The sequence below is a fragment of the Alternaria rosae genome (genome assembly GCF_020736505.1).
Source record: "Alternaria rosae strain MPI-PUGE-AT-0040 chromosome Unknown BKA58scaffold_1, whole genome shotgun sequence".
NCBI lineage: Eukaryota > Fungi > Ascomycota > Dothideomycetes > Pleosporales > Pleosporaceae > Alternaria > Alternaria rosae.
This window is the reverse complement of record NW_025763570.1, coordinates 589,154-616,542: the sequence shown is the minus strand read 5'-3', so window position 1 is coordinate 616,542 and position 27,389 is coordinate 589,154. Positions and strand designations below refer to the sequence as shown.

Genomic DNA, 27,389 nt, shown 5'->3' with positions numbered 1-27,389 from the left:
CATTGTATTTTTCGATACTGACCTGATCCAGATCAACGTACTGTGGTGCAATTGCAGTACCTGCCTAACATTATGTGTAATACAGCTTTGCCCTTGGACTTTTGTGGCTTGTACAGAGTATGTACACATAGAGCGACGGGTGGCTCTGCGAAAGTTATTTCTGGTCTCGGGCGGTGCCCCTAGATCTGTATCCCTTGAATTAACGAATAGCGCACCCTGTATTGCAGGTGGTGTGGCAGCTAGGAGCGTGCCAAGTAGCGAGCCTATTGGCACAGTCGTACAGCGGGTATTTGGGGGCCAGGGGGCCTTGATCTACAGCAGCCTTGTTAAACAGCTCGCATCCAGGTACGTATAGATCGTCATCCTTTCTGAAGTACTTGATTTATCGTCCATTCTCTGATTTTCTTTAACCATGGAGAATGGTCTCCTCAACGAGCATGAGAAGGAGTCTCATCCTGCACAGCCCCCACGTCAATCCTCATGGAGAACCGGATTCTGGCGGCGCTTTCCCCATTCTGGAGTTTTCGCCCTTGTCGTTGCGCTGGCTGCAACGGTCAGCATGATATACATCATCGCCACATCAGACGGTCAGCCCATTACCTCCTGGAAATATCAACCCACTGTGTGCCTCGCTATTTCATACACGATCGCGAACATTGCGCTGCAATATGGTCTCGCGCAAGCTGTCACGATTGCCTGGTGGGTAAAGGCCTTGAAAGGCAACGCGAAAGTCAAGGATCTGCACAATATTTGGTCGTTCGGACATGGTGTTGTCCCCATACTGCGATCGGGGCGGTCTTTTAATCTTGTCGCTCTGGCTGGACTCGCTGTCACCCTGGCGCCCATTAACGGACCTCTTTTGCAACGCGCTTCCGTCATCCACGAACGAACGCGGGTCGAGATGAAGAATATCACTATAGCCATCGCGGAAGAGATTCCCCTGGGCTATACTGGTGTGAGCAGCAATCTTGAGCAGCCTACTTTGATGTCGCCCTCGTTTAGCGAAATCGCCAAGCAGCATACTGATGGCCGATCTATGAATGTCTCGGGTTCAGGCTGTGAAGGCTTGTGCAAAGGCACATTGCGTGGCGCCGGCTACGATATGCGTTGTGTCCAGGATAGTATCGGCAATTATAACTACTCTGCTTTTGGGGGTAGTTTCAACACGAAGGCAGATATCTTTTGGTCAAACTTCACCGCCTCTCGTCTCTTCGAAGGTCAAGAGATAATCATGAACTTCACCGCAATCTACAAAGGAGACGAAGGTTGTGATGCGCCGATCAACAGAACCAATTGCGAGCTGCGGCCCGCCACTATGGACTATCCCTTCATATTGAGCAACGATTCAATCACTCTGGACCCAGATAGTTCATGGAAATCAGACCGAGTTCAGGCCCTTTACTCACCTTGGATTGACTCGGATTCCGACTATCTAGTTCAAAGCACTCATTCTGGTGTGTATCTATATTTAGATGCTCAGTGGCAATCGAACATGTACACCTACATTGCTGGGGGCCCTCTAGGCTGGAGAGGCTACACTTCCGGGACGACTGTACTCAGATATATGAGCGACTTTGCGGGCCTAGAATCCGGCTTTTGTAACATGACGCTTCCAGATCCAACATCCGACGTCTTGACGTCAGTACGCGAGCTGGCCTTCCGAACCGCCCTATACATACCTCAAACAAAGGGTGATATTATGAAAGTGAATCCGGAACCTCCAATCGAATATCCATACTCCCCATTCGTACCGTTGAATGAGGCGGAAAGGAAGCGTACTTTCGAACAAACGATCGAAATCGAGCAGACCACACAAGAAGTCGTGTTCAAGAGTCAATACCAGTTCCTCGCCATTGCCATCGGCATCACGCTAGTAGCCACGGGCTGTGTTCTCACGGTACTGGCGGGATGGTGGCATCTAGGCCGCGAGGTGTCGCTCTCGCCCATCGAGATTGCAAAAGCCTTCAACGCGCCGCTTCTTGCAGAGTCACATCCCAATGCAGAAGTTATAAGACTGCTGAAGGAATGCGGCGGGCAAAGATTGAGATACGGAGTAGTGTGGGAGAATCCTGACTATCCCGTGACTTCGATACCGACGCTGAGACTGGAGAAGACGGAGCTGTGTGAGAAACCGCGGCATGGACAGGTGGTAGGTCATTAGCCTTCCCTGTGCGGAAGAGTCGCACAGATTATCAGAATGCGAGTTTCGACGTACCTAGGTCTTAAGATTGATACGTTCAGATGATGCATCGCTCTTGCGTATCTTCAATTGTTCGAATGACACTCGTCTCTCGAAGAAGCACCTGCTTTATGAGAGAGTGTGATGGTGTCACCTTATGCTGAGGACGTGAGCTCCTTTCTTCATTCGTACATCTACTGCCTCGTGACTGCTCCTTCAAGAAAACATCGTTTCCTTTGCGATAAGATGAAGTCATGGCATGTGGATACCATCAGGCCATGCGATAAGGTAACGGAAATGCCGCTGCATGACCTTACTCTCGTGTCAGCTACATGTCAGCCACACTCCCTTCGACATTACACTCTATCACACCCTTACCTACGCACTCTCTTCCGAATAACAACAGTCCGATGCTACACCTCCAGGAGTTAGCCCAGGACGCCAGCGATCAAGCCAGTCCCGGTAGTCACGAGACACGCGGTTCCTACAGTGGTACTACTCGTAGTGTTGTGTCCGATGACAGCGCACACGATGTGTGTGACTTCCTCAACGTGATAAGCATTGCAGCTGACCAAAGACCACAGGAGAAGCTTGCACAGTTCCTAGTATCGTCTATGAATGATGACACCAGTACGAGTAGTCCGCTCAAAACGTTGTGCAGGGATATGGAACAGCCGGTGTACTCATCACTAGGGGATCGATGTAACCCCACCTCACCCTGCCTCAGTTTCCTAGACTGACATGAGCCAGACAAGTATCGGTCCGCCGATGGTAGCAACAACGATATCCATCTGCCTAACGTCGGCAAAGCCGGTTCTTACTACGCACGCATGGTCATCCCAAGGCATATACCTACAAAGCTTCCCGATCCAGAGCTGCTCTTTGATACACTGCTCGCGCGAGAAGTCAAGCCAAAGCCGCACCCTAGTCAGCTATGGAGTCTATTCTTTGCCTTCGCAGCTGTCATGATCTGTGATGTCTTTCAAACAGGCGACGAAGATAACGATGTGGCCATGACGTCTTCATACCTGGACCTATTGTCCCTATACGGGGAGTCCGATGAAACACAGGGTTCGGTCCGTACTTTCGTGGATGGAAAGTTGAAACCTGACGCATTCGCTGATACAAGGATACTCAGCCGGCCAGCAGCAGTAAGACACAAGCTCTAGTTCGTTGAGTAATTGCTTATCATCAGCAGTCCTGCGCTTTGATTGTATGCTTCTCTCGGTTTCACAACATTGTTGTCGAGCAACTGGCCATCATCAATGAGAACGGTCGATTCAGCCCTCCCTGCAACGCGACTGGCATTGACACTGGTTTCTACAAGAAAGCTATCAGCAAGCGTGATAACGACCTCTTTCACACTGCACGGCTGGTAACGACGGGTTTGTACATCAATATCGTCCTCAAAGACTACGTGCGCACCATCCTCAACCTACAGTGCGTAGATTCCTCAGTGACGTTAGATCCACGAGTAAAGATAGAGGGTATCATTGGGCAGACAGATTTCGACAACCACTTCCGCGACTTGATGTTCTTGGTGAGCCAATCGTCAAAAGCGATCCACTTCTTCCTGTCTGTCTCGTAGATGTGGACTGTCACGGCAGTCGGTGGCGAGCCATTCGGCAAAATGGTAACCCACTTCGCCTCTTTCTTACTGTCTTTCTCTACGACTTCAAAGTAGTAAGACTTGATATCGGAGAGATTCATATGAGGCGGCCAAAGCGGAGGCACGTCGTTCACAGGCCTGATGTTGGCTCGCAGGGCGAAGGCAGCGAAGTCGTGTTTCTTCTGCGCAATCATAGTATGATAGATCTCGGCGAGAACGGGGTCGTTGAAGTGGCAGCCCTTGTTGAACTCGTACGTGGTCTCGTCCGTGAAGCGGCCGACTTGTCCGTCGCGTGGACACTGCATCATCACGAGCGCGTCGGTGGTCTTGTTGTTGCGCGCATCGGGGAGAATGCGGTTGTACTTGCGAGGGTACTCTGCGAAATCATTGGCTAGAGGATCGAAGACTGCTAGGCGGCTTAAGAAGAAGGTTGGTGCTGCTGCGTTGAGCTTTGCGGACTTGACGGGTACGAAGGGGGTTGCTGTGGCGGTAAGCTTCGAACGCTTCGCGTCACCAGCCGCTTCGAGGAAGTTGTCAGGGTTGAGTCGTTGGGTGTCGGGGTTGAGATTCGCCGTATTCGAGGGGAAAGTGTTGTACTCGTGTTGCCAGTGCTCGTAAGAGTGATATGGTGAGCTGGAGGGGGTCATCTTGAAGCCGCTTGAGTAATGTTGGGCTGAATAACCGTTATAGCCGACGAGCGACTATACATGAGGACTCCAATGCTGAGACGGTACGAATAACGGGATCCGCTGGGGAGTGGGACTGGTCATGTCGTGTTCGCCGTTGTACTGGGAGCGATAGTCAGGGTCGGAGGGCTCCGCGGAGAGACTAAAAGCAGCCACTTCGGACATTGTTTTGGAGTTGAGTGAGTCAACGGACGTTGTACAGAGTGGTTTCAATACATTTGGGGTCTATGAAGCCGAGTACATGTACTAGAGAGGGGTTACCAGCACAAGAGAATGGGCATCGTCCGTGCACCCCTTCAGTAGGCAGTAATACTAGGGAATGTAGTGGCGTATGCGAAGGCTTCACTTCGCTTTTGGCGTTGAAATGTGTGCTAGTTCACCTGTAGGCGATATTGAAGGACCCGTTTGAAGCCGATCACCATCCTAGGGCGCAGAAGAGCATAATGAAGTAGCTTATTAATATATTCAAGGCATTAGAAACTAGCTTCGATTTTCCATGTGGGGACCATGTAAGTAGATTCCATGTTCAAGTCCGGACAGTTCAATGTGTATAGATTACGATCTCAGTCTTTAGAGCTCTCTTCATGCTTCTTCAGGTCGAGAAGCATGAGCGATTGGAGCACGTTCTATCAAAACTCGATTTGCTATTCGTCACTGACTACATCTTGCGCACCTATCCAGTTCTTTGATCAAGGTAGTCCTGCCTTGTGGCGAATTCGTTGTACTGGGTTCCTCGGATGCCCAGATAGATGATGTGCGCCGGATGTTAGCCGCTCAAGACGAGTCTTCTTCTTCTTCTTCTTCTTCTTCTTCTTCTTCCTCACAGTCGAATTCGTCAGGCGGAGGTATTTCCTAATGGCGCCAGTTTGAGTCATGACGGCTAACGCTCCTAACCTTGCAAGGCGTGCGACAGAAGCAAGGAGATCAGCCATCATGCAGGCGAGCACACTGAGCATACGCCGCCGAGACTGAAGAGAATAATAGTTGAATTGATTAGGAACAGACGTTGCTTAAGCGGTACGGCAGATAGAAACTATTCCTACTCCCAAAAACGCCTTGCTAGCCCAATGCTTGCAGACCAGAAGTGACGCTCCAAAGTCAAACTGAGCAGCCTTGCATTATACTCACCACACAAGATAAGCTCCAACGAAAAATGCAGCTACGAAAAGCCCTCGGCTTCTCAAAATATGCGCCGCACTGGCACCGTCTGTGCCACAGCAGGACTGATCGTTATAAGTAACGTTGTTCGCAGTCGCAGCAACCTGGAAGACAGATCCATTAAAGTTGCCATAGTTGTAGTAGTCGACGAGTATCCAATTAGGCGGACGATTCCACATACGCTCGCAGTTTTGTACGTTGAGGCCAACACTGCCGTTGCCCGAGACAGCATTGATTTCGTCGAGGAGCGAGTACGCTGGTATGAGGATGCTGCTCACGCCCGGGAGGCTAACTTCAATGTTCAGGTTGTGGTTCATCAAGTACATGCGCTCGCGTGAGACTTCGTCGGCTTGGTTCGGGGGTCGTTGCTCCGTACAAGGAAACGCGGGATCTGTTGGCGAAAAGGGTGTTTGCCACTGATAGTTGAATTCGCTGAGCAGCCAAGGGATCTGTTCCTGGTCTGTGCCATAGTCCAACATCACCACGACGCGCTTATTCCTGATAATCATCTCGGCCAATATGGGCCAGTCAGTCAGATTCAAACTAGCCGAAGGCGGTGTCCATATGTATTCCATCATTCCTGAGGTTTGAAAAGGTGCGATATAGTCTGTCGCTGGGATCCGAGTATCTTGGCCGTTGTTGTTGCCCATCATGATAGCAATGACTTCAAATGGGTTTTGATCGAGCCAGCCTTTGACTGTTGCGAGGTATGATTCGAGGGTACCCACGTCGAGCAGGTTACAGGAGGTATGGCAGAGGCGTATAGCGGAGGTCTCGTTGGGTTTTTGGGTCTCGAACTGCACTATCGTTGAACGTCAGCCAGGGTATTCCAGTATTGTGTATGATGCGCTTACATCCTCGAATTCCATCATTGAGCTGATTAAGCACTGGGTAGTCTTGGTTGCTGGCTGCATTGTGCGGCCTCACGAATGGGCTGTTATGTGCGACGACCATAGAGATGTTGGAAAACCTCCTCTGGCAAAACTCGACATATCCGTTGCATGGTTGAGTATTAGTCGGACTTGGACGAGGAGTTGATGTTGCTGAAGCAGTGCCGTTTGAAGATTCGGTTGAGGGAGACAGTCCGACTATGGCTGTCACCTCTTGTGTTGTCGTCGACGAGGTAGCGGTAGCATTCTGCCGTCCGGAGGTGGCCGTGGTCAAGACTATGCCCAGGAGACCGCTCGAGAAGTCGGCAGAGTAGGTGCTCGTAAAGGTACTGGAGACTTCATTTATCGTTTCGGTAGCGCTGCTAGAGATAGGCGTATTTGACGCGAAGGGAGAAGAAGATTGTGCGGCTATAGGTATCGTGAGTAGAGCCAAAGGGAAGAAAAACCATGTAGGGATCATGAGGGCGATGCGAAGCGAAGGAATGACGAAGTACTAGTTCGCATGTGTTATGCAATGTCGGCATACGATTGATGATACGCGCCGTAGTTATCAAGAGATGAAGTCAAGACAATCTGCCTTACTAGCACTATGTTGGTGGTTCACCTTAGCTGACATTCGTGGGAAAGCACGATGACGGCATTGCTTGCCTCGAACGCCATCACACGTTATGTCGGATCAGCGCGGGGAAGGCTGAATGCGACCATCTCGACGGCCTATCCGCCATGGGGAACGCTTTTCGCGTTGACCGGAGATTTATGGGTCCAATAGCAGCCACACGACAACTTGTCGTCAACATTGACTGCAGTAGGGCTGGTATTCGCGGCCGGAGGGCTTGTGGCGGTTTTGGCGTACGCGGGTCTCAAGAGCCGCGTCGTGAGGCATTTTGACGCGTCATTAGCCTCAAAGATTGTAGAACACGACCGATGAGATCATCGAGCGACGAACACAGCGCTGCTGAGTTTGCTATGGGCATACGAAGAAAGGCTGGGGCGGAGTACGCGACATGGAAGACGCCCAGCCTCGCGTGACACACTAACCGCTTAAGCTTCATCTGGGCAGGGACTGAGGGTCAAGCCTTACGGAGGTCCACCCCAAAAGTTTCAATCCACGAACACGAGCTTTGGGCCGGGTAGGCGCACTGTTTCCATCAGAGCACTCGTCGCCTTCTTGTCCTATGATGTATTGTTTTCTTATTTCCGGACGCATGAACATACGAGTCTTCGAGGGCTCGCCCTACCTAGTCTCAACAACAAAGAGCAGGCCGGCTGAGTGTGTTGAGCACCCTGGCATTGAAATACAGCATTGGAAGTTTAGCTCGGGGAAGAATCAACACTAGTTGTCACCATAGAGTTTGTGCTTCTTGCTATCATCGTTCTACTGATCCCAACATACGCAACATCGACGCGGGTATCTTTCATAGCCACATTCAGCGCAGACCTCATGTACCATCTGATCGACGAAGAAGAGAATGCGTCTTTGACTCAGACTTAGAGCTCGAACTTTTTCCAGGCAGGCTATTAGACAAACACCCTCTTAACTTCAACCTTAACACAACTCGGCGGATCTAGTAGAAAGAAGTCAGCACGGATTCAATACCCCAAATTACCCCGGGGAATAAGCAAAAAACGCGCAAAGCACTTACCAGGTTTCCCAACCCCAGTCCCCCACACCAAAGTCTGCCTAACATACCCCGTCCCATACCCCGTGAAGCAGACCCACCAGCGGTAATACCCTATCCACTCACCCATATCCGGCTTCTCAGCCCCCCAAGTAATCGGATTCTGGTAGTTTAGTGTGTCTCTGTTGTCGAAAGAAAGGCTGCCGTCGCCACTGTAGGTCATGGCGAGTTGAGCTATGGATAGGGGGACTATGTCTTGGGGTTGGAGGAGCACGGAGAGGTCGACGGGGTAGGGGTCGTAGGAGATGGTTCAAGAGAGGATGCCTTGGGTGCCGAAGGTCTGGGTGGGAGTGTTAGTGGGTGTGGGGAGGGGGTTTGTGTGTTTGCTTTTGGTGGCTGGTAGGGCTGATTGGGAAGGCAGGGGGGATTTAGAAGGAATACGTGCATTTGTAATGGCAGTTCCGGTTGTGTTATGGTTCAATACAACGGGATATTGAGCGCTATCCTCTGATAGCGTGGGGCAGAGCGTAAATATTGCTGCACCTGCATGGCATGCGCAAAGTGTAGTGCCGTTCCAGGAGGTGTCTTCGGATATGAGGACAAGGTTGAAGGGATCGGAGCGGATGGTGTAGATGGGTTCACAATCGCACGTGCAATCAGCGCGAGTAAGGGCTACCAGAGCGAGAACGATGGGGAGAAGACTGAACATGGCAGTGGTAGTCTATACAGTTCGTACAGGTGCAGGACGAGATAGGAAGCTAGGGGAAATGGAGTTGGCTTACAGATGTCTATAGAGGAGGACATTCAATCACATCACGATGATTGGCATCGACCAGAAAGCACATGTAAAACTGATAGCGCATGGTAAAAGAGTGTCATTATCTATTAGCATTATCTGCGTAGCACGTCAAGTCGTAAATCCCGATTGGGTCCTCCTCCATGTCCCCTCTTCTCATCCAACCATTACGGAACAGCTTCTTCCATCGCAATCTTCCCTCTAGACAAACACCCTCGTCACGTTAACCGAGACACAGGTTGGGTTGTCTGGCTTGCCCGCACCCAATCCCCATGCCAGGTTGTTGTACCTATAGCTGGCATAGTCCGTGTCGCATGCATACCAGCGGTAGAATTCCTGGTAGGTGCCTGTGTTGTTCTCGCCACGGACGTAGGCCTGGAAAGTAAGTTCGTCCTGGGAGTCGAAAGCTAGCAACGTCGTATCGCTTCCGCTTCCGGGGCTGAGAGTAATGCCTGCGAGATTGGAGGTGGGGTCTAGGTTGAAAGCCGCTGACGAGGGAATGTCGAGGGTAGTGGTGTTCAACCACCATGTCAAGATGCCTGGTACGCCGAAGCCGTCCTCTGGTGCTTGAGAGTAGATGGATGTGTTGAATTGGAATTGTGCGCCGTCCAGGGGTTCTGGGCTGTCACCTACGCCAGCGTTGCTGAGGCAGAGTGATTCGATGGCTGCACCGACGTGGCAGGCGCTCAGTGTGTCATTGACTTTTCCGTCTTCGGATGTGACCACTAAGAAGAAAGGTGCAGAGCTGATGTTGTAGAACGGTTCCTGTGCGCTCGTGACGGCAGCTGCTGCAAGGGTGAGAGCGATGGATGAAGCCTTCATTTTGAACGATGCTAGTTGGTTTTGTAGGTGGTCGATGCGATGATAGAATTTCTGAGGTATGCTAGGCGTCGACGGAGTATGGAGGAGCTGATGAGTGCAGTTTTCCAGCAACGGCACGGTCGAGCTTTATACTCACGATCATCCTTCGTAGTCGCCGTATTCGCGCAGCCTCATCGCAGCTCCCTCCAAAGGTTCCACCTGCACAGCAGTCATGTGTTCCACCAGAACGGGCCCCAGCCAGCCCATGACGTTCCGCTACCCGTTAGCTCTGGCCGCCTTGCCACACCCATGATGATCTTTACCAGTCGGCTGCGTTCGCTCCGTATGCAGTACCGCACGGCATGCCCGATGAGGGCCAGCGCAACTCAATCAGGGCAATTATAGATAAACCCCGCGCTTTAGCGAACGAAGCTTTCCCCAGGCTGCCGGATAAGTCTTGCATGAGTGCCACAAGTGCCACAGCCGCAAAGGGCCTCAGGGCGCATATAGCGTGAGGATCAGCTGTCAATACGAGGGTTGAATCGATAGCTCAGTACCGAACCTGCAGGTGAAAAAAGTAATGGTGCGGCGAAAAAAGCTGTGTTCGCGAGCGTGAGCAATATGAAGGGCATCATAAACCCTGTTTTGCAAGGCTGATTAAGCCCAGTACGAGGCCATATATGACATTGCTCGTGATGTGCTGATGCATCCAATACTGTGTTAATTGTGCACCCTCGTACGATGATGATGGAGCGAGGTAGATGGTTGCTCTCCGTCAATGACGCAAGGGTTCAGGCCGGTCGTAAGCCGGAGTTATGTATTCAGCGCCAAAGCTTATCGGTTCTAAACTCGCCGGATGTGTGACATCGTCTACGGCTTCAGATTTACACCCTCACACCAACTACGCGATGAATGGCTGCGATCGGGATACTGCCTTCGCAAATGTCGCCTTCACGTTCCACGCCTCCGCCAGTACCTTCCGCATACGAACAGACCGGTCGCAACACCTAATAATACACGGCGTGCTGGACGCGTAGAATACTAAGAACAGGGCTATGAAGCCACTCTCATACCACCGTTACAACTCTATACTTCTAGACTGACGTAAGGGCTTACATTTACGCACTATAATTCGTAGGTATGCTTGTGGACCTTATTCCATCGACATCAGAGCGCGGACTGACGACGGACGCAGTAACGCAATCGCGCGCTTAATCACCTATGGTATAGCCGCGAGTCACGCACTCCTCCTCGTGTGCTCGCAGCACGTAGCTTCGTCGTATCGCCAGCTCTGGCAATCGATAAACTACGAAACTAGAGATGTCTTGCTCCGCGATCATATCCACTGGCACCCAGCGCAGTGTCCGGCTCGTCGTCAGCATGTGCGCTCCTCCTCTCGGCCGAGTCCTGCGATACACCATCATGAACAGGTTTTGATTGCGTCCAGTACCAACATGCCCATGTGATCCAGCAGAAGATGACATCGAATCCCACGCTGCTCACCGCTGGGTGTTCTAGCAGAGCACTTTGGATTCCCACAAAGCCACTATAGGCATATGCTGTTGCGGTGGTCCAAACCAGCATCAGCGCGGCATTCCCTAGGACCAGTGCCCACATGTAGCTGTAAACTTTGTCGGTGAATTGGATATCCTCGATGAAGTATGCGGTTGGTACAACAGTGCGTGCAATGGGCAAGAGCATCAAAGCGATGTGTGGAGCCATAAGCACCGGCATGAAGTGCGTAGCGTGATGCCAGTAGTGTTCATCTGCCAGTTGCATCGCGGGATAGGCAGTTGCGAAGATCGCGAAGAGGTTCAGAAGCCATGGACATAGCCACATCTGCCGACGTGAACCAGATGATTGAGGTGGTGCTGGCGGGCTCAGAAGTAAGGTGAGCATGAAGAGGTTCGTAGCAAAGCTGATGGCCACAATCTGGCCAAGCAGCATGAATGCCCAGGTATATTGGATACCGCGACGAATACCTAGATATGTTAGTCCTGGTCGTCATGACAAATCTAGTCTTGTACCTTTCTGCTCCAGATATAACCCCAAACCCAATGCGAAGAAGAAGATTTGGTGTGACCACCAGTATCTCGCATATCCGATTATGACAGTTCCCCATGCCTCTCGAAACAAAGAAGTCTCTTTCAACCACAACCCCCAGTGGTTCTGATGAGGCTCAAGCTCGTAGTAGCTACGCCACATTAGCCACGATTGATAGCTGACCTTGAAGTACTGGAACATGTGCATCCATTTTGTGAGTAAGCTACCCACAGCAAGTGTAGTAAATAGCCAGACATGTCTTGTTGGTGGAAGCTGTGCGGTGGTTGACTTCCGCAACACGCTAGCTCTTTTGACGAGCCTCAAGATGATGAAAACGGCGACGGAGAAACATATCAACAGATAGGAGAAGAAGATGACATAAGGCCGAGTGTTGGTATCGGACCCTTCCGGGGGCGGTTCGCGATGCTGCGGGACAGAGTACCCAGGCGGCCCGAATCCTGGAGGGGCCATCGTGAGACGATTTTCAGGGTTTGTTGGGCAGCCATCACGACGGTATGATCTACAGCCTTTATGCTGCCGTCCGCAGTCACGAAACGTGTCAAGTGCGGATCAAAGGGCTCTTCTGCTTTGCCGGCAATGTGTATTGATTAACGGCTATCTTGGGGTCGAGCGCCCAGGATGCGGTAGCGGTCGGTTGTTGCGCCAATGATGGCGTGGCTGACGCAGGGATGGCCACTCTCCACAACACGTGCCCAGGTGCTTCAGTGCCAAGGCGCCAGTGAGATCGTCATGTTTTCCCAGGTCCGTCGCGGTCTCGTCTTCGAAGATTCTCGTCCCTTGTTTTGCTTCAAGTAACTCTCCTCCCCTGTGCTAACCTTCGCTGTGGCTTTCTCGCACATTCTCTCTCTCTGTCACGACAAACTGCAAACGCCAAACCTCACAACACGGTGATGTCAGGCACACGGACCATTTGAGCTTTGCAAATCCTGATTGGCTGTTGTTTCATCATTTGGACCTCACCGCCACGCCCAAGCTACCAGACGCCCAAGTTGCGTAGCTCCGTCGATATTTTCCAGTCATCTACTGTGGTGTTTGAACATTCATTGAAGCTGTCGCCACGATGACCGACACACCGCAGACAACGGCGGGTGCCAACCCCAAGGAAGCCAGGGTCCTAGAGCAGCATCTAGACCCAAGCTTCGACTTCTCAGAGTTTGACCCAGCAACGCCAGCGGCAGAAGAGGGCGCGGATAACGCCTCCAACTCGGGCGACCGCCAGCTTCCGGAATCATCGTTGAGGTTACAGGGTGGCGACATCCACCGTGACCTGTACAAGATTGCCGCCCAGAACAGACGGCAAAAGTTGCATCAACGAGCAGCAACCTTTTCTGATGCAGTCCACTTTGGCCGCAACCCTGCGCCGTCTATTTCAGACGTCGACCATGACGAACTTCCCGTTCGCGACCAGCTTGCGCCCGGTGGCCTGAGACGCCAATACTTACAACGACAAAGCAAGCGTGTCAGTTACATCTCGGAGCCTGTGACGCGAAACTTCATTTCGTTCCTTGAGTTGTATGGCCAATTCGCTGGTGAAGATCTCGATGAAGATTCGTCGGATGCGGAATCTGCCGTTGAGGACGAAGATGAGGGGCAAGGCGAGCGCAGACCACTTCTCGGACGAAGACAGAGCTCGAAGAGATTGAGGGCTCAGGGTGATGCGGACCAAGTCAAGACCTTCTTTACTCTCCTAAAGGCGTTCATCGGTACTGGAATCATGTTCTTGCCCAAGGCCTTCAAGAACGGCGGAATGCTGTTTTCGTCGATCACCATGATCATGGTTTCTGCCATTACAGCGCTGTGTTTCGAGTTACTGCTCGCGACAAGAAAGAGATATGGTGGTGGTGGTTATGGTGACCTGGGTTCTATCGTTGTGGGACCGAGATTCCGTGCCCTCATCCTGGTCTCCATCACGCTCTCGCAAATCGGATTCGTATGCGCTGGTCTCATTTTCACTGCGGACAACCTTCGATCATTCCTGGATGCTGTCACACACGCTGAGGAGCCCCTTTCAACCAATGCGCTCATTGGTATCCAGATCGCTGTCCTGATACCCATGTCCTTCATCCGAAACATCTCCAAGCTTGGACCCGCCGCCCTTCTCGCCGATGTGTTCATTCTCATCGGCTTGACGTACATCTACTGGTACGACATCTCATGGATCTCCAAGATGGGCGGTTTCCACCCATCAATCGAACTCTTCAACCCTCGCGACTTCACATTGACTATCGGCTCTGCCATCTTCACCTTCGAGGGTATTGGCCTTATCCTTCCCATCCAGTCCAGCATGAAGGAGCCCGAGCACTTCAGCAAGCTCCTCTACATCGTCATGCTCATCATCACCGTCATTTTCACGTCCGTCGGTGTCCTCTGCTACGGAACCTTTGGAGAGAACGTCTCCGTCGAGGTCATCACCAACTTCCCCCAGACCAGCAAGCTCGTCAACGCCGTCCAGTTCCTCTACTCCATGGCCGTTCTCGTCGGTACTCCGGTGCAACTCTTCCCCGCTATGCGTAACATTGAGCTCAAGATCTTTGGTCGCGCATCCGGCAAGCAGAGCAACATGACCAAGTGGAAGAAGAACGCCTTCAGGACTTGTCTCGTCATTCTTTGCGGTGCCATCGCTATCCTAGGAGCTAGCGATCTCGACAAGTTCGTTGCGCTCATTGGAAGCTTTGCCTGTGTGCCTCTGGTGTACATCTACCCTGCTTACCTGCACTACAAGGGTGTTGCCAACCGTCCTTGGGAGAAGTTCGGTGACATCTCCATGATGGTTATCGGAGTTGTTGCCATGGTGTACACCACCAGCATCACACTCGCTAGGTGGTCTGAGACTTAGGAGAAGGAAGCGGGGGTGGTTGGAAGAGTGTAGAAAAGTCCTTTATAGTACGGTGGAAGTAGCGTCACATTGCATAATTTGTTTCTGGCACGGCGTTCAGGTGGGCGGGTGAACGGGATGTCTTGTATGGGATTTTTAACGCGCGCATGTTACAGTTACGTGTAACGATAATGGCATATAAGTACGAATTCGTCTCCTCGCACTTCCTCTGTGATGAGCTTTACAACTCACTTCTATCTCCTCCCCTCCCGCTAGAGCCTCACCACCAAGGGCCTCTGTCAAGGTACCGTGACGCAAACTCACCCTTCTCGATCGAGACCCAAATCTCAAGTACGAAGACAATCAAACGAACTGCAACGTACAGCTTAATCATCAGTACTACAATGTCCAACAGAATCCACAACATCCTGATCACAGACTCCATCAGCGACGGCGGCCTCAAGCTCCTCGGCATATGTGACTCGAGATCCCTCAGCCATTCTTTCGCAGTCAATTTTCCTATCCTCTCCACTCGTCAACGGTCTCACACCAACTACTTCTTCTATCCTCTCCACTCGTCAACGGTCTCACACCAACTACTTCTTCTATCCTCACTGCTAAGTCTTCCTGCATCTCCACACGCGTCCAAGCTACTGCCAGGTTCTCCAACACCTCTTCTCGTATCTTGAACCACTTTGTTCGGCAAAGTGGGCATTTGTTGCTGTTTGGCATTCCTGAGGCCAGGGACTTGCGCAGACATTGGTAGCCGAAGATATGGCCTTGGCAATTTTCTGTGTTGGTGATAAGAATGGGGGCGTGGGAGGCATGGAATGTGTTTTGGCAGATTCCGCATATTGTACCGGGAGGCGGGTAGGAGGGGTGAGATGGGAGGAGCGGGAGGAGATTAGAGGCGAGGAACGAAGTCAGGGATATTGTTTGCGGTGCACTGCCTTTCACTGCTTTGGGTCACTGTCTGTCTCACAATCTCACATGAATTTCTTCCCAGTAACGATAGACTCCAGTCTTTGATTCGTATCAGGGTAATCTAAGTCTGCAACGTAAGCGTGGAAGGAAAATACTTAGGCTTCTAGTAACACGGTAACGCATATCTAAACCGCGTTCTTCTCCACTTCTACTCTCGGATCATTGACAACTTCCCACTCCTCATCTACGTCAATCTTGTCCCATTCCTCTTCATCCGAGTCCAAGTTCAGCGTCTCGAACTCGTCCTCGGGAGCCTTCTCTTCAGGGGCCTTGGACTTGTCAGTCGCCGACCAGCTATCCACCTTGGCACAGGCAGTAGTATCGGTTTGCGCCGAAGCGAGGTTCTCGACTGCGAAACGCGATTTGATAACGTTTGTAGTTATCTGGCTCCTGATGGGCAACTTAGTCCTCCTCTTCTCCACGTCAGAGGGACTGCAGGAGTATGTCGGCGCGTCACGTTTGGCAGGTGTTGTGGGCGTCGTGCTAGTCGTCGGTCGCGCACCAACATTGCTCTGAGCGCGCTCCGCTTGCTTAGTAGCGGTGTCCGTCGGTGACCCGTTTCTGAGCTTCTCCAGAAGCTCGGGGAAGGAGAGTTCGACATTGTCCATATCCGCGACCATTATGTCGATCTCTGTGTCGGAGTATTTTCGCTCGCGAAGGTCACGGATAGTGTCCAGATATGCTCTGAGGCCTGGTGGGTCTTCGAGTTGTGTTGACTTGTTGAGAAAAGCCGAATCTCGGGCTTTTGTCAACGTCTCTCTCCGGGCTTCGAAGGGCAATTCGGGTGTAGTGAAGATAAGAGGCTCGTACGCTGTAGACTTGAGAGCTGTAGGCTCTCCGAAAACTGGCGGCTTACATCGGTCACCAAGAATTCGAATTGGCAGCGTAGTTCTTGATGTATCTTTGGAAGCGGGAGAAGGTGTGTTGACATTGACATTCGTATAGGGAAGTTTGTTGTAAGGAGATCCATGTACCTCTCCCGTCTCCTGGTTGATGGGTGCGATCACGTTTGCGGAGCGATTGGTAGTGTTTGAGGGAATATGGCCCCATCGCGAGGGCCATGTGAGCTCGGGGAACTTTGTTTGGTCTAAAGTGCCGTCTTGGTTGGCAGCCATGCCATTCGGAGCATAGGACATTGAGAACGAGGGAGGTTGGACAGGCGTGGACACAGCTCCGCGTGGTTTTGTGGTTGATGCAGGCAGCGGTGCCCGTGGTGATCGTGGTAGCAGTTGTGGTAATGGTGACCGTGATGACCCTGGTAATAGCGGTGGCTGTGATGGTGGTGGTGGCGGCAGTGGTGGCAGTGATGGCATGAATGAACCTAGTCGCGATTCGGGAGAAGATTGTACTGCGTTGCGAAGCTCATGCTCGCTAAGTTGTCGTACCGTTTGGCGGTGAGAACCACGAAAGGGTCCAGCTGTGGAGGAAGCACGCACGTGACGTCGATATGTTGACAGAGCTCCATTCCAAGGGTGCTCTGTGTCATTGGAGCGTCGTATGGTAAGTGATGAGTAGCTGGGCGGGTCATCACAGTTGAGCATTTCCCGCCTGCGCCCAAAAGGATCATTGGGAGGACTGTCTTCCGTGGGACTTGTGTAGCCCCATGAAGTTTCCCTCCTTTGCCCAAAAGCAAAAGGATCCTTGGGAGGACCGTCGTCCGTCGGACTTCTGGTGTCCCATGAAGGAGACATACTTTCAGAGGTGGATGAGAGGTCGAGAGTAGCGTGGAGGTATTACAGCAACAGAAGTGGAACTCTGATGGCGGAAGCTCTGCTTTTAGAAAAGAGCTATTTTTGAAGTGAAATGCAACCGGAGCAATTAAGGAAAGAAAATATGGGACAATTTGACCGAGAGGGGCGTGGGAGGCAGCAAGAAACCACGGAACAGCGCGGTTAACAAGCGGTAAACCATAGGGGTTTGGCTCAAGGTCAGCATTTTGTCAATGATTCCTGAGTAATGGGTGTCGTTCCTTGGTTCACAGGGGCGAGGGACCACTGATACCTTTCTACCGCATGCCAGTCATCATTTTCAACGTTCCCATTGGATCTTGTACACGTACGCATTACCCCAAGACTTGAAGACTCCAGTGGAGCTCTTTGATTGCATATATTGAAGGTTAGCTGCGCAGAAGTAAACGTGCTCCCGAAGTCTATTTGGGCGCGCTCCATGCAGCGACGGCTCTCCCAAGTACGTGGCTGGAGATCCTGCGATAGCTCACTTCCATCCTCGAGCATGAAGGCCGAAAGACGCAATGAGTACCAGGAGTGAAGGTAGCTAATCGATAGGCCGAAGCGAAGAAGCAGCGACAAAGACAGCCAGGTGGTCAGTGTTCAACGGCTACAGCGATCGTCTGGCGGGCCTTTGCCGCGTGCTATACTTAGACACCACCACCAGTACAAGCAAGAGAAGCCTTCAACAGGCGACATCTCGAGTAATGATGGCAAAGGCAAATAGTGAGAGAGGATGCAACGCAGTGCACCATCGTGAGCGATGATGCAGGTGTCGTCCCAAAAGGGAGAGGCGGGCTTGGCAACGCTATGGCCAGCGCGATGGGCGGCCCACTCGATTGTTTGGATTCGTCCCGCGTCACAACATTCAAGGTCCAACACCCCAACGCCCCGACGACGACCCCCCAGGACTGCCCTTTTGCCTTTGGCGTTGATATACACGACTGAATTGCTTCGAGACGACATGCTCAGCTAACCTAGACGACACTTGACCTTTACCCGGAACGCGACTGCCAGCACCGCGACGCGCCCAACCACCCGCACTTACTTCTATCTTTCACACTTTCGCCATGGCTGCCCGCACAAAGGCACCCACTGTAGGGTCCGCTGGATGGATCCTCGAGGAGCGCCATCAATCCAACACGCTTGTATCCCAGGAATTGGAGGATTTTGGCTTCTCTGTGCGCAATGAGCTGGAATGGCTCAACGAGCATATGTTCGACATTTTGGCCAGCGATAGACCGTATGTCGCGTCTACCTTGCGTCAATACGCGCCAGACTGACTCTCCGGTAGACACAACCTCGATGTCTTCAAGACGCCCGGCAAATTACGCGGCAAGACGCCTCGCACCGCGCGAAAGAAGGCGGTCGATCGCCAGGTAAGAATTTTGCGCGTCGCCTTCCATCCCGTATTAACATCAGCCAGCCTCTTGCCAGCATAAAGTCTGCCAACGCGCAGAAACGCACAAGCGCCGCCGAAGAGAGTCTACGAAATGTCAAGGCTAGATTCCAGATCGCCGAAGACGCAGAGAACACGGTTCGACAATCGCCTACCGTCGCCCGCACGCCCATCGCGCGACAGCTGTTTACTAAGCCCGAGAGCGCCGGCAAGGAGAATGTCGACACTAGCTTCCAAGCGAATGTATTCGAGAAGCGCCCAGCACAGCCTCTTGCACCAGCATGGAACCCTGTCCAGTCCTCGCAAGAGACAGTAATGACTTCAGAAGCCAGCGAGGTCTTCTCACCGCCACAGAGCTTCTCAACACAACCCACACAGCCCACTCAATCCTTCCGTCATTCGATACACGATAAGGAAGAAGACCGCGACACAGGCGATTCTTTCGTCTCAGCGAACGAGGCTTTCGCGAGCAAGAATGCCTCGCGAGAAGCTTCGCGCGCGAAGGATGCGGACGCGGATGCGATGGAAGTGGATGACGAATACAAGGCTGACCGCTCGCGATCTGATGCCGACGGTACCATGATTCACCATGACCTTTCTGACGCGGAAGATCACAGCATGGAGGATATGGAGGACTTCCCGGAGCCACCACGCATGGTGTCGGAGCAGTACAGTATTTCTGCAGAGACGCACGACGCGCTTGACAGCGCGAACCACCGCACTCTGGCGCCTGAGCCGAAGAACATCTACGCGCCCGACCATTCAACAACGCCTTCAGGCCCGCCGCCTGCGTCGCCAGAAGTCGAACACAACGACACTCTCATTCATCACGATATCGACGATCAAATGGATATGGACGATGATGTGCGCTCACCCTCGGACAACTCCAGCCCCGTAAAGCCGCTTGTTAGGAAAAGCAGTCTTACCTTTGCCTCCCTTCCCGCACGCGAGCCGTTGCTCCCGAAGAAGAGCATGGGCAACCGAGTGTCGCGCATTAGTCACATTGACCAGAGCAAAGCCCGCAACAGCCACATGGGCAGATTTACAGGAGGAAAGAGCCTGGGAGGCTCGCAGCTTGCGCATCCTGCGGAGATACAACACGCCGATGACTCGGACGTGGATATGGAACGCCCGGAGCTTCAGCGAGAGGAGTCGGAGACAACGAAAGTTCACAACAAGACCTCCACCCAGCGTCTGTTTGAACGAATCAACATGCTCAAGCAGCAGAACGAAGCGCCGAAACGCATTAGCCAAAACATCACATCTGCGCAGTCGCAGCCTCAGGAACCCACACAAGCAAAGGAAGAAGTCGCACCTGTACAGACTTCACAGCCGACGTACCCGAGTCTCCCAGCACCCGCACCCGCACAAGAGGACGACGACGATGACGACTGGATCTCGCCGGTTCGGACAGCAGCAGTCGCACCCAAGGTCGCCAGGCCTGCTTTTAACAAGAGCCATACTGCTGACGTCCAGGCCTCTCCGGCTAGGCATGTGCCGCCGAAGCTCACTTCAGTCTCAAATCCGGATCTCACAGCAGTTGCTGAATCAACCACGCCGGTTGGCTCTCCGACTAGTAAGAAATACATGGATGGCCCCCTCAGTGCTTCGAAATCTAAACTGTATTCAGCATTCCGCGCAGCGAAAGAGAAGCTCATCGGATCGAGTGCTACCAGCGCTCAGGTGAAGATGGATGCACTCAAGGAGAGCCCTGCCAGGCCCAAGTTTCCCTCTTCAGATCCATCAGAAGATGCCCTAAGCAGCCCCAAGCGCGCAGAGAGACCGGCTACCATCTTCACTCATATGCGCTCACCTTCCAAGGACTCTATCAAGTCCGGTAAGAGTGCTACCATGCCTGGTAGCCCACTCAAGGGAGACGGCCGACGGACTCGCAGCTCCACGGAACGCGAGAAGCAGAAAGAGAAGGATGCGAGAGAGAAGGAAATGAGAGAGACTAAGCAACAACAGCGTGCTGAGGACAAGCTCAGGCAGATGCGTGAAAAGGAACAAAGCAAGGCTGCTGCACATGCCCAGAAGGCCAGAGCTATGGGCGCAAAGACACCGACCGCTATGTCGTCGCAATCAAGCCTTAGGCAACCTACTGCATCGGCTGCGAGCAAGACACCAGCACAAGCAGCACCACAACAGCCCGTGTCTCGACCTGGTATCCCTCGATCAAATACTGCTTCATCCAGAGAGCAAGATGTGGACTCCGGCGACGAAATGCCACCCCCACCACCTCCAAAGAGCCTGCTGCCTACCACTAAGACATCGAAGGCACCTCTTCGGGAGCCTAGGAAACTTGCCAAACCATCAAGCAAGGACGCTATTACAAAGGCGAAGGCACCCCAGAAGATTATGGTCAACCTCAAGAGCAGCCAGTACGGACAAGCACCTCCCCCTGCTGCTCGTCCGGCTCCGTCGTCTAGCAAACCTCTCCCGTCGGCCCCTCAGAACCTGGGGAAGTCTGTAGGACCTTCGTCAAGACCTCCTACAGCCGCAGCAAACCGCCCTGCCTCAGCTCTGTCTACTAAGTCTGCACCCGGAACCAAGTCCGCACGGCCTATCTCTAAGCCTCCCGCACCTCAAGCCGCCCGCCCGCAATCTGTTGTTGAGAAGCCCAAGGCTTCAACGTCTCAACCACCGCGCTCTGATCTTGGAGCTGCTCGACCTATATCCCGCCTGCAGACGGTTCAGGATGCGAACCGCATCAACATTCCTCCTGTTAACCCTGCAAAGCCTCCGCCCAAGCGACAGTTCCCAGGCGAGAGCGATGAGACCCTCCATCGCCCGGCCAAAAGACCTTCGCAACAGGCGAAGAACCTCAACCCGACTACTCCGGCGCATGCTCAGTTTGCGAAGGGCAAGATTCCATTCGCCGAGTCCGCGTACCAACCCCAATCTCAGGCACCCACAATACAGTACCCCAACGGAGACGACATCAAGCTGCCTGAGATCATGACCGACTCGGAAGACGAAGACTCCGAGAACGAGTTCGAGCAGCCTAGTTGGGTTAACACCCCCAACCTCCGCGAGATGCTAAGCAATCAACAGCTCATGGACCCCGAGCACATCTTCGGACCCATTGCTCCTTTGGAGATGGAAAAGGTCTTCCCCAACAAAGAGCGCCACAAGCGTTTCCGCGAGCGTACCAGCAGCGCCTACTGGGCCAACGATGAAGTCACAGCCGAAGAGAAGCGCAAGGAGCGCGAGGCAAGAGAACGCCTCGTCCGCGATGGTGGTTGGACATACAACCCCTCGCCTCTTCCCAAACAATCCGGCTCATCCCGTTAAGACCATCACGACGGCATATTTGGGGTGTTATTACATTCTTCACCCCTGGTACATGCTTCCATCCATAACGAGCATGTTGAGGCGTAAACTTGTGTATTGTGTAAATATTATATCGGGCGTAGCATCACGACCGCATGAAGCGCATGAAGAGGCAGAGCGAGTGTGCTTCAAAGGGTTATTGTCATTGTTTTTATAAGGTGTTTTGAAGGATGGTATGGACGAGCTTCGGCCCCGATTGAGTGGCTGGCTATGATTGCTTCGTGTTTTGAATGGCGGTTTTTGTCTTCCTTACTTTCTTCTGAGATAATCTTTTGTGTAGTGATGGTCAATGATGAGACTATTGTCATGTTCATATTTGGTTGTTCATACTGCACATTTCACGCTGTGAGCTAGGTTCATGAACGTGATGTAGCCTCCGGGCATGCATACTATCAGCGTATCCATTCAAGAGCCTATGAACTGACTATAGACTCTACAACCGTTGTAAGAGTCAGTCGCAGTGTTTGCTCATGGTCCGCATGACTCGTCCCGTCCCCGCAAGGCAAATACTTCTTCCACCGATCCGTCATCATTCCATCATTCCAGTTCATGCCAGCCAGTCGAAAGCTTACTCTAAGCGCTTGTACGATACATTCAAAGACTGATCCAGGCCCTGCTATCAAAAGAGGAAGTGACAGCGGAAGACAGAGGACAGATTAGGCTGTCTGCCTGGTATGCGGTATTAGAAATGTGATATACGGGCCTACTCCACAGCGGGTACACGTACCAAGCGTGCGGTTTCAACAGCCGTGACGTCCTCCCAACATTTGGAAAGACGACGGATAGTCCATACACGACCGGGAGCGGGGTCATGTCAACTACCTCGGACGGCAGCATGGCTTGAAAGATGACAGAGCGGTACGTGAAATGACAGGCTGTTGATAGATTTTTCATGATGCTTATCGGTGGACTAACAGACGGTGCCCGTCGGCGTCTTCGGCACGTATCTTGAGTTGCCCGGCTCTTTGCATGGTGGCGGCCACGTTGATGTAGGGCATATCCACGTTTCACAGCCTCTTCCCTTTCACACCGATAGGATCGTCTATCAAGAAATAGGCAGTGGAGATGTAGTGTGGTCCGGGGCACGGGAGCGGAGCGGAGGAGGGAAGGGATACTTACATGAACCAGAGGCCGTAGCGTGATGGCGTCTTCTCTAGGTAAGGCAATTGAATGGAGGAGGCCGCCCTACTCCGAGTAACTGCAGGGTCCATCTCCCCTACGGCCCATTTGTGTGTGTGACCCGATGTGCTGGCTGGTGTGGTGGCCACGACCTAGAGAATTGACATTGACAGTGACAAATACTTGAGGTAATGTGGAGGGGGAAACATGTGACGCGCGTCTGTAAGAAGGAGGGGAACGAAGTACGTTGCGGTAGGAAAGGAGATAAGAAGAGAAAGGATCGCAAAGAGAGCCCAAAAAGTGAGGCATGTCTGCCCTAATCGGCTCACCTTCCGTAGGGACTGTTCAACCATGCTCGCGCATAGAGACTCGCACCGTAATACCTGTCAGTGCTGTCAGGAACATGTCAAATCGTACATCGTGGTACCTGGAGTGCCCAAGCTAGCCGGTGCTGTGGCACTTGTCCTTATTTGCGCATCTGACCCGGAGCAAGTGTTTGGGGTCTGGCTTGGTAGATTGCCAAGGCCCACATGCATGCAAGCTCCCTGTAGTTGTTCGAAGTCCTTTTTGGATGGTTCGGTGTCGATGAATCCAATAGAGTGAATGATCTCGCTTGGCCGCGGCGACTAGAATCGGGCGTCGGTTCGTGCGATCCGGTGTGGGTTTCCAGGTCAATGGAGTGGACTACTCCACGGGCACTATCTTAGTACCACAGATGGAGATCGCGGAGGCATGTAGCAGGCATGGCCAGCATTGCATGGCAGATCGGCCTAGTAGGTAGGCAGTGGTATCGATAGCGGATACCCATCTCAACTGTTGCACACCGAGAGGGGCGGGGCGAGCCCCTCTTGTTGCACTGAGAGCATCGAATTGCGTTCTCTAGAACCAATACACCGGTGTGCAGCTTGTAAAGCGAGTATCGGTGTGGTGACGCGCGCATGCTTTTGCTGCTTTCACTGAACCTGCATCTGCTGCTCGAGTGTCGTCGTAAGTCGTCCTACATTGTGGAAAGCGCCACAAAGCTTGATTGCATCACCGCAGCTGTCAGTCAGAACCTTCTCCGGAGTACAGAGCGCTCCCTCGACTACTATGTGCACCAAAAGTCCTTTCGCAAGACGCTGTGTACCCAGCAATTTGTCACCTGTAATGCTCCTTAACAGTCGTTCCTGAGATATTAGCCGGACGTTGTGCCATTTCATGGAAACAATGCGAGGGTCATCCATGCATCTCTCTCATTTTAGCGAAAAGGCACTACCGAGCGCGATCCTGAGATTGCCTTATGGAAAGCGTAACAATATGACAATCAAGGAGTCCGTCGTGCAAGAGTGGTTTGGTGGGGCAGGCGACCGACTGCACTCTTGCTTTCGCCTCGTCAGGTTGTGAGACACGTCCCAACGCGTCACCCGTCGGGCACGAGGAAAAGCAATTCTGACACCTTGGTGGTACTATTCGATGCGCCATAGGGGCGGATTACCGTTCAGGCTGTGATACCTTAGATAGCCTTGAAGCGCTACGGAAATTTCTCTTGCGCATGTCATGACGTTTGTGGCACGATCGTGAAGACAACATCGGTGAAAGGAAGGACACTGGAGTGGGCCAGTGCCTCACAATCTCGGATCGACACCAAGAAAACCAGAAGAGATTCTCGTGTGTTGGACGAGTTTCTGACAGTCTTGCCGTGATTTGGCACATGCTTTGTATGAGAAAGCAGTTGAAAGATGATGGAAAGTGCGTTGAGGATGTACGCGTCACCTGAGTACGTGAGACACGACTAGTTAAGTAGATCCTCTATCGATACGTTGTCGCGCACTTTACTTTCTAGCCTATCCAAAGAGGTATCGTATCCGATGTCTCCGCCTAAAAAGTAGCTGTGTTACGAGACTACATGTCGTGCGGAGCAGACGCACTGCTAGACACGCTCAGCTTGCGCATGGTTGTTGGACTTGTCCCCTCGATGCTGTTCGTAATCTGCTTCGTGCCTCTGTTGCTTGATTATGCGGTGAACAGCTTGAGACTTTGGTGTGCAGGATTCCTCTGGTCTTTCATTACTCATGGCAGACCCTGGGCAACTTTTGAAGGACGACCAACGAAGCCGATGCGTACGGTAAAACGGCTCGTTAGACGTACGAGCATTTTGACAGCGTTGTCGTACAATAAATACTCTTGGACGCTGGTCCTGCGATGACATTGCAGGACGGGCTCAGCATGGCGTGAGGCAGGGCTGAGATAGCTTTTCACCTGCGTCATGTCCAATAGACACAGCTATCACACCTAGAAATGGCTTCGCCACAAAGATTGTTTTGCCTTGATCAACCCAGGTCATAGCTTTGGACTTGGACTTGGGTGCGAAATCAAATATGTCGCTGGTCATGGCTCCGTACCGCTGATGTCCGCCGCCCGACTCCAACTTGAGCTCGCTGCACAATGGTTTCACCCTTGATAAATTTGGCTGGTCAAGGTTATTCGAGCCAAATGTCATCCCGCTGTGACGGCTTCTGTGTAACCAGCGGAAGCGGAAAGAGTCTGCACACATGCACAATGATCGATAGCAAGCGCGCATCTCCTTCCCATCTGAGCGCCGTGCGAATGACCGACATCCTCATAATGCATCGGACCTTGACCCAATCAACGCAATGGCTTCGAGCGAGTCCACTTATCCTCACGAAGGTACTCTTTTTTGACCGGAAGGCAGTGTGAGTTGTTCGAATCCCCCACCGCCGGCCACGCACAGTGACAGCGGGTAAGGCTGTGAGTATCCAAGCTGCTTCGTTTGATGGCACTAGTTCGTCAGGAAATAAAGCGAAAGATACACAAGAGCCCTGGAGAAGACTCTGATCAAGCCGTGGTCGCGGGTCACGACAGCCGGAGCTGCACCTTGGCTTTCGTCTTCTTTGAGCGGTCTGTACTGAGACATAAACACCGCCTTTCTTCGTGAGAAGTCCTACAAATAGTCCAGCCGTATGTAAAAGCGAATGTGGCAACGTGACTTGTTTGGAATGTCCGGTGAGGCATGGGCCCGTTGAGAGTGTTGTGAATGACTTCGCGTTGCAGGCAAGTGAAAGGGCTTGCAGTAGAGCGCGCCATGTCTCACTGGGGAAAGAGGGATATGCCTGATCCAGACATCACATTCTTTCTGAGATGTTTGACGGTAATCAGGTTGTAATTCCAAAGACAGGCGAGCAGTGTCTATGCTGTATACCAAATCTTGAGTATCGCCAACGGGAGCAAGGCTGAACACACACCAACAGTGTGTGCACCAATGACAGGTCTCGATGGATTTGCAATTGTGCAGACATCCGAAATACGTGAGGAATTGGGCCACGTTTGCAATGAGAGGCAAGAGGGACGTGCGCTGTACTTCCACGGGAAGTTGCAGGTAAACACTGCGAGGATCCGTTCCTTTCATACCAGAGCGACAGGGAGCATGCCAGAATGACCCGGTATTCTCAAAAAGATCACACGGGAATGATGTGAGCCTGAGCATGCCACTCATATGTACTGGAAAGGTACGTGCGGCGTAGTGGTGCAATCGCCAAGTACCTTCAGTAGTGGATACCGCTGATATGGACGTAACGATGGACTAGCCTCCCATGGGCCATGATTCTCCTGAGACATATGTTCAGGTGCCAATCAGGAAGCACAAATGTCGTGCCCTCCACTGACACCGTCGGTGGCTGGAGAGTCGCTGAGCTGCTCAGCGATGCCAGCTCGCACGTCCCTGAGATCATTGGAAACGTTTTGGTTGGCGCATGTCTCCTTTCGACAAAGGAATTGATGTAAAGCCTGGTGCAGCTGCAGGGTTTAGGGCCATCCAGGGCGGGAGTTGTGTTTGATGCCGTACGACGCTATACCCTCGATCCCTCTTTCACCATCGCATTGTCCATACCCTAGCACTTGCTTTCGGCAATGGCCGTTTGGTCCAATGATTGGATCCGCCACGTCGTAACCTGGCAAGCCATGTAGTGTGAAGGCTTATCCACTTACACACCGGACGTAGTCTGCAAGGCGCTTGGACAAGCTTTGGCGAAGTGCGTCGCCAATACTGAGCAGCTAGCGGACCAAATTGAAGGCATGAGTTGACCCGTTAAGAAGCCATGTACAGCACAGGTACCTTGCCATAGGATACCGCCCTCCTTAGTGACATTAACCGAAAGCTCTTACGAGAAGATAACCTGGTTCGTTTCCCTGCTCTTTGGTAAGGCTTGCATCC

At 52.4% G+C, this 27,389-nt stretch overlaps 10 protein-coding genes across 10 annotated transcripts; 3 read left to right on the top strand and 7 right to left on the bottom strand.

Moving 5' to 3' along the window:
• Nucleotides 1–332: 332 nt before the first annotated feature.
• On the top strand, nt 333–2,242 carry BKA58DRAFT_3556 (uncharacterized protein). Its single transcript, XM_046168645.1, has one exon. The coding sequence runs from the start codon at nt 413–415 to the stop codon at nt 2,159–2,161; it is 1,749 nt and encodes a 582-aa protein (XP_046030384.1). The 5' UTR covers nt 333–412; the 3' UTR covers nt 2,162–2,242.
• Nucleotides 2,243–3,592: 1,350 nt separating this feature from the next.
• On the bottom strand, nt 3,593–4,790 carry BKA58DRAFT_445685 (uncharacterized protein; the record flags this gene model as incomplete). Its single annotated transcript, XM_046174150.1, has 1 exon — nt 3,593–4,790. Exon 1 carries the CDS (start codon nt 4,433–4,435, stop codon nt 3,593–3,595), a length of 843 nt encoding a protein of 280 aa, XP_046030383.1. The 5' UTR covers nt 4,436–4,790.
• A 673-nt stretch (nt 4,791–5,463) lies between these two features.
• BKA58DRAFT_371674 (PLC-like phosphodiesterase) lies at nt 5,464–7,127 on the bottom strand. The gene is made up of 2 exons (XM_046169053.1): nt 6,487–7,127; nt 5,464–6,434 (listed from the first exon to the last, which is right to left on the bottom strand). The coding sequence occupies exons 1-2, from the start codon at nt 6,980–6,982 to the stop codon at nt 5,599–5,601; spliced, it is 1,332 nt and encodes a 443-aa protein (XP_046030382.1). The 5' UTR covers nt 6,983–7,127; the 3' UTR covers nt 5,464–5,598.
• Nucleotides 7,128–7,959: 832 nt separating this feature from the next.
• BKA58DRAFT_371671 (uncharacterized protein) lies at nt 7,960–8,857 on the bottom strand. The gene is made up of 2 exons (XM_046169052.1): nt 8,587–8,857; nt 7,960–8,481 (listed from the first exon to the last, which is right to left on the bottom strand). The coding sequence occupies exons 1-2, from the start codon at nt 8,848–8,850 to the stop codon at nt 8,452–8,454; spliced, it is 294 nt and encodes a 97-aa protein (XP_046030381.1). The 5' UTR covers nt 8,851–8,857; the 3' UTR covers nt 7,960–8,451.
• Nucleotides 8,858–8,981: 124 nt separating this feature from the next.
• Nucleotides 8,982–10,156, bottom strand: BKA58DRAFT_3507 (uncharacterized protein). The gene has a single exon (XM_046168527.1). It carries the CDS (start codon nt 9,757–9,759, stop codon nt 9,139–9,141), a length of 621 nt encoding a protein of 206 aa, XP_046030380.1. The 5' UTR covers nt 9,760–10,156; the 3' UTR covers nt 8,982–9,138.
• Nucleotides 10,157–11,052: 896 nt separating this feature from the next.
• BKA58DRAFT_305164 (uncharacterized protein) lies at nt 11,053–12,252 on the bottom strand (the record flags this gene model as incomplete). Its single annotated transcript, XM_046167047.1, has 2 exons — nt 11,053–11,720; nt 11,766–12,252. 2 exons carry the CDS (start codon nt 12,250–12,252, stop codon nt 11,053–11,055), a joined length of 1,155 nt encoding a protein of 384 aa, XP_046030379.1.
• A 322-nt stretch (nt 12,253–12,574) lies between these two features.
• On the top strand, nt 12,575–14,830 carry BKA58DRAFT_371668 (transmembrane amino acid transporter protein-domain-containing protein). Its single transcript, XM_046169051.1, has one exon. It carries the CDS (start codon nt 12,863–12,865, stop codon nt 14,636–14,638), a length of 1,776 nt encoding a protein of 591 aa, XP_046030378.1. The 5' UTR covers nt 12,575–12,862; the 3' UTR covers nt 14,639–14,830.
• An 896-nt stretch (nt 14,831–15,726) lies between these two features.
• On the bottom strand, nt 15,727–17,292 carry BKA58DRAFT_395905 (uncharacterized protein; the record flags this gene model as incomplete). Its single annotated transcript, XM_046171328.1, has 1 exon — nt 15,727–17,292. The coding sequence occupies one exon, from the start codon at nt 17,290–17,292 to the stop codon at nt 15,727–15,729; it is 1,566 nt and encodes a 521-aa protein (XP_046030377.1).
• Nucleotides 17,293–18,184: 892 nt separating this feature from the next.
• Nucleotides 18,185–22,378, top strand: BKA58DRAFT_3472 (uncharacterized protein). The gene is made up of 4 exons (XM_046168449.1): nt 18,185–18,571; nt 18,623–18,707; nt 18,755–20,303; nt 20,358–22,378. The coding sequence occupies exons 1-4, from the start codon at nt 18,399–18,401 to the stop codon at nt 22,019–22,021; spliced, it is 3,471 nt and encodes a 1,156-aa protein (XP_046030376.1). The 5' UTR covers nt 18,185–18,398; the 3' UTR covers nt 22,022–22,378.
• Nucleotides 22,379–22,654: 276 nt separating this feature from the next.
• Nucleotides 22,655–23,532, bottom strand: BKA58DRAFT_395903 (uncharacterized protein; the record flags this gene model as incomplete). The annotated part of the gene is made up of 3 exons (XM_046171327.1): nt 22,655–23,102; nt 23,180–23,331; nt 23,509–23,532. The coding sequence occupies 3 exons, from the start codon at nt 23,530–23,532 to the stop codon at nt 22,655–22,657; spliced, it is 624 nt and encodes a 207-aa protein (XP_046030375.1).
• Between the last annotated feature and the right edge of the window lie 3,857 nt (nt 23,533–27,389).

Excerpts from the sequence above, each read along its gene's own strand:
- BKA58DRAFT_3556 (XM_046168645.1), top strand. The coding sequence starts at position 413 with ATGGAGAATGGTCTCCTCAACGAGCATGAGAAGGAGTCTCATCCTGCA.
- BKA58DRAFT_371674 (XM_046169053.1), bottom strand. The coding sequence starts at position 6,982 with ATGATCCCTACATGGTTTTTCTTCCCTTTGGCTCTACTCACGATACCT. Across the intron at positions 6,435-6,486 it reads CAATGATGGAATTCGAGGAT|TGCAGTTCGAGACCCAAAAA; the intron begins GTAAGCGCATCA and ends GTTCAACGATAG.
- BKA58DRAFT_371671 (XM_046169052.1), bottom strand. The coding sequence starts at position 8,850 with ATGTTCAGTCTTCTCCCCATCGTTCTCGCTCTGGTAGCCCTTACTCGC. Across the intron at positions 8,482-8,586 it reads CCGGAACTGCCATTACAAAT|ACCTTCGGCACCCAAGGCAT; the intron begins GCACGTATTCCT and ends ACTCCCACCCAG.
- BKA58DRAFT_371668 (XM_046169051.1), top strand. The coding sequence starts at position 12,863 with ATGACCGACACACCGCAGACAACGGCGGGTGCCAACCCCAAGGAAGCC.
- BKA58DRAFT_3507 (XM_046168527.1), bottom strand. The coding sequence starts at position 9,759 with ATGAAGGCTTCATCCATCGCTCTCACCCTTGCAGCAGCTGCCGTCACG.
- BKA58DRAFT_3472 (XM_046168449.1), top strand. The coding sequence starts at position 18,399 with ATGGCTGCCCGCACAAAGGCACCCACTGTAGGGTCCGCTGGATGGATC. Across the intron at positions 18,708-18,754 it reads AGAAGGCGGTCGATCGCCAG|CCTCTTGCCAGCATAAAGTC; the intron begins GTAAGAATTTTG and ends AACATCAGCCAG. Across the intron at positions 20,304-20,357 it reads GCCGGTTGGCTCTCCGACTA|CATTCCGCGCAGCGAAAGAG; the intron begins GTAAGAAATACA and ends AACTGTATTCAG.